Source organism: Triticum urartu, chromosome 7A, assembly GCF_056163025.1.
Source record: "Triticum urartu cultivar PI428250 chromosome 7A, HENAU_Tu73, whole genome shotgun sequence".
Classification (NCBI taxonomy): domain Eukaryota; kingdom Viridiplantae; phylum Streptophyta; class Magnoliopsida; order Poales; family Poaceae; genus Triticum; species Triticum urartu.
The window spans coordinates 82,178,002-82,182,518 of record NC_141879.1 but is presented as its reverse complement, the minus strand read 5'-3'; the positions used below and the strand labels follow the sequence as shown (position 1 = coordinate 82,182,518).

The 4,517-nt window shown below is 55.9% G+C and overlaps 1 protein-coding gene across 1 annotated transcript; it reads right to left on the bottom strand.

Annotated features, from left to right (window-relative positions):
* Positions 1-906: 906 nt before the first annotated feature.
* Positions 907-2,758, bottom strand: LOC125521541 (coniferyl alcohol acyltransferase-like). Its single transcript, XM_048686602.2, has one exon. The coding sequence runs from the start codon at positions 2,390-2,392 to the stop codon at positions 995-997; it is 1,398 nt and encodes a 465-aa protein (XP_048542559.1). The 5' UTR covers positions 2,393-2,758; the 3' UTR covers positions 907-994.
* Between the last annotated feature and the right edge of the window lie 1,759 nt (positions 2,759-4,517).

Here is a 4,517-nt window from a genome sequence, read left to right as displayed (position 1 = left end):
GATCGTCGTCCAGTGTCTTTTGCATGAATTTTGACACGAAAAGGTTGATTTTTTGTGCTACGTAGGATGGGGTCGATGTGTGGGCGTTGAAAAGTTTGCCCACACGCCTGCACCACGCTGTTTATCAGCTGTGTTGTGTGGGCGAACTAGTTTCTGCCCACACAGCCACCACTTAGGTCATGCGCGTGTGGGCGAACTGCTTTTCGCCCACACGACACTCCTATGTTGTGGACGGCAACTGCAGTTACGCGAGCGTGGTAACTCGGTACACACACGGCAACTGTGATTCTCTGCTACACGGCAACTCGGTACACACACATGGCAACTGTGATTCTTTGCTACACGGCAACTGCAGTTGCGCGTACGTGGCAACCAGATAAACACACATGGCAACTGTGATTAACAATACATGTCAACTATGGTTGGACCACACGTGGCAACTAGGTAAACACACATGACAACTACTGTTTTGACCATATATGGCAAATAGTTAATCACACACGGCAACTACGGTTTGATTACACGCGGCAACTACCATAAATTAGACATGGCAACTATAATTAACCAAAACAGATAGAGTTGCGATGCTTTTACAACTACACTTGTCATCCCGGATAACTACATCTGCCAACCAGGATGGCAACTAAATAGTCATCCCGCGGGGTACCTAACGTAGCTAGGTCAGGACGTCTGGACATTTTTGCATCGTGCCACACGCATGAAGTGAAGATGAGTAGTACTTATTGGGCGTGTGGCACGAAGTAGCCGCGCCTACACGTGTGGGTAATTCCAATGTCCACCCACACACAGCCCGTGTGGGCTGCCTCCTACTCACATCACACACGGTGTACGGGCGCATGTCATATATGCCACATGTGTGGCAGTTAGCGGCGTCCTTTCCGAATCTCAAAGAGAAATCATTATAGTATTATGAATGATCTCGAGAGGTTACACAATTTCTAGATAGAGAACCACAGCACTGCTCGCCACGAGCTCACAAACGAGAGCCGTGGGGCGCCTCGAACCCCAGGCTCGCCGCGGTCACCGGCTTCAGCAGGCTCTCTGGGCCGGCCTCGATCACCTCCACTAGCCGCGGCCACAGCCGTGTGCCGCCGACGAACCACGACCCGTCCCCGCCCGGGCAGGGCACGACCGTCACCGACGCCGACCCCAGCCGGCCGTGCCGCAACCACGGCAGGACCAGCCTCGGCTTCCCGAACCCCAGGTCCCCGTCGATGGCGAACGGGAGCAGCCCCGAGATTACCAGCGCCGGGCTGCCCAGGCCGAGGTTCACCGCCTCCGTCCACTTCCCGCCGTCCTTGTACGCCGTTTTGTTCACCTCCACCCAGTCCACCAGCTCCTGGAACCTCTCCCTGGTCATCACCGACGCCATGGCCGCGCGCGCGGCGGCCGCCACCTCGTGCAGCGGCGCGCGCAGCAGCCCTGCCACGCTCGCCTCGCGGGACGTGTAGGTGACCACGTTCCCCATGTACATGTCCAGCGCGCCCGCCGACGGCTCCACGCACTTCCGCCCGTCGACGATCCACGCCATCCGGCAGTTGGGGTCGGACTCGCCCACCGCACGGGCCAGGAGCTTCCAGACGTGCGCGCACAGCGCCACGAAGCGCGAGGTGCGGCGGCCATCGCCGGACGACGCCGCGATCTGGAGCCCGGCGAGGTCGGCCGCGTCGATGCGGTACAGGCGCCGCTCCATGGCCGCGGCCAGGAGGGGATTGACCATGGTCGCCGGCGTGAACCTCGCGAACTCCGCGTCCAGCGACGGGCGGTACACCGGCGGCGACCGCGGGGCGAGCAGGGAGGACCGGTCGAGCAGCGGCCCACGGGAGAGGCCCCCCCCGCCGGCGCGGACCATCTCCGCGAGGCTATTTAGCAGCACGACGAACGCGCGGCCGTCGGCGAGGAGGTGGTTGGTGGCGACGGTGAGCGCGAACCCCCCGCACGCGAACCGGACCAGCTGCAGCGACAGCGCGAGCCCCGCGTCGAACGGGATCTGGATCATGCCCAGGGACCGGTCGACGCGCGCGAAGTCGACGGCGGCGAGGGGGGGCCCGGCGGCGTCGGCGACGACGAGCTCGGCGCCGGCGTTGTCGCAGGCGACCTCGGGGACGTTGGTGCCCGGGCGGCGCACGACGCGGCCGGCGAAGGGGAAGAAGCGGGAGAGGTAGGCCGGGAGCGCGGCCCGGACGGCGGCGAGGACGGGGCCCAGGCCGCGCGGCGGGGGCGGGTAGATGCAGACGAGGTAGATGGGGAAGGGGCCGAGGAGGAGGTCGAGGTTGGAGACGGCGTGCACGGCCGGGAAGCCCGGGGGAGGGTCGGAGGCCTGGACCAGCTCCCGGGACGAGATCTGCAGGTCGAAGCGCTCCAGCGGCATCTCGCCGGCGGGTGGGGCCGAGCGCGCGCCGGGCGGCCGGCAGCAGGAGCGGCGATATCTCTGCTTATCGTCGGACAGAGCACTCTGCGTCTGCGTCAGCGGTGACTACACTCTGCATAAAGAAGTCTTTGGTAGCTAAGCGTGATCTTGGAGTGTAATCTACTCGATATTTTTTTTAAAAAAATAGTGATCTAAACACTCTTATATTTTTTCTTTTTCTTTTTTTTCAGAAAAACTGGCATTTTCATTGTTTTTTTAGACATTCTCGCCGGGCTTTATTTAGATTGTCGAAACAGTTACAGGAAGGAAGTTCAACTCCTCGGGCAGGCCAACCTCCGAGCAAAAGTGCATGCCTAGCGAGATTGTGAGTCTCGAAATTCGAGCTCCTAAACTCGTGGACAAAACTACAAGCAGTAAAGGCATTTTCATTGATGATGACTAGGGCATGTTGTCTGCAATGTGGAAGACGGATCGGCTCATATGGGACACAAGGCACCGCCGCCTTCCGTGGCGTACTTATCCTCGAAGGAGTTCACGACCTGTCCATCGTCGGTGGACGTGAGGTCCACAATGGTGGCGCCGGCGCTGTCTTCGTCCCATCGGGCCGACTGATGGTTCGTCGACGGCGCAACTCGCGTAACGCGTTCGCCTGCAGCTGCGCCCCCGCGGTGGCTGCTTCGTGTCGAGTGGCGGCTTCAGCGCCAACGACATCGAAGATTACACGTTGTTCCACGACGAAGTTGGGGATCGCCGCGGCCATGGCCGCCACGCCCTCCTCACTCGCCGGCTCGCCGTAGATCTAGCCATCCGTCAGCCAGTGCTGCTCTAGGAGAAACAGGTTATACCATTGTCCCTCCTACGTCTGCTGGAATGTCGATAGAGGCGTTGGCGCAGGCTGCACCTCCGCCAAAGCGGCGTTGTAGTGCGCCTGTGCCCACTCCATGGTGAAGCCGGCGTGCACAGGAGGCGCGGGAGCCGGGATGGTGTCGTCGAAGCCAGTCTCATCCTCGTTGTCGGAGACCTCGGGCGAGCCGGCCGGCAAGCCGACCTCGATCCGCCTGGCACGAGGCTCTGCCAGGCGGCAGCCACGCACGTGCTTCATCTTCGTGGAAAGACTCTCCCACAGAGCTTCGCCGCCAGCAGTCAAAAGAAATAAATAAATAAACAATAATTAATTTCTCTAATAAATAATGAATATTACTGGCATTGGTATTACCTTTAAAAAGAAAATAAAAATAAAAAACTTGCACACAACTTTACACTGAAATGACACTTTTTAAATATGCATGAATAAACATATAGTAGTGCAACTTTCACACCTAGTGTAATTTATACATATATTCGACGGTACTTGCGTGTTTACATTTCCACTCATGCAATATGAAAAAATACCCATGCAGAAAAAGAAAACCCGGAAAAAAGAAAAAGAAAAGCAAAAGCAAAAAATGCATACAAAAAGAAAAGAAAATTTGACTTACTCCAGGGCAAGTCAAAAAAATTGGCCTAAGAATCAAGAAAAAAATCAACTTACCCTAAACATGGCTAAGTTTGGCCTAAACACACATAATAAAATAAAAACAACACAAATCTTGACAAATAACCCACGATCAAAAATATTACTTACCCAAATTTAGAATTCAAGCAACTTACATATATATGTTTGAGGCACCTAGGCGCCCAGGCACCTAGGCCCGATACATACATACATACATACATACATACAATTTAATAGTATAAACAAAAGTAAAAGATAAAAAGGAATGAACACAGAAAACGAAAAAAATACGAGGCTGTGGCCTCTTCTGTGCCCGGGCCCAATTCGCCCTTCCCTTCAGCGAGGGTTCCTTACGTCTCGCTGAATGCGAAATATAGGGGCGCTCATGATGAATGATGTCGATGGATGGGTTTATATTTTTTTTTAGCATCAGTACAGACACAAGTGCTCATATACACGCGCATACACTCACCCGTATGAACGCACACACGTAGACCCTTCCCCTATGAGCACCTCTGAAAGACTGAGCCGGCATATCATCTTGAGATTTACGAAGCCACCGTAGGCGCCTCGTCGTCGACGGGAACGTCTCCTCCCACTGAAAGCGCATCGCCGGAAATACTGAAATAA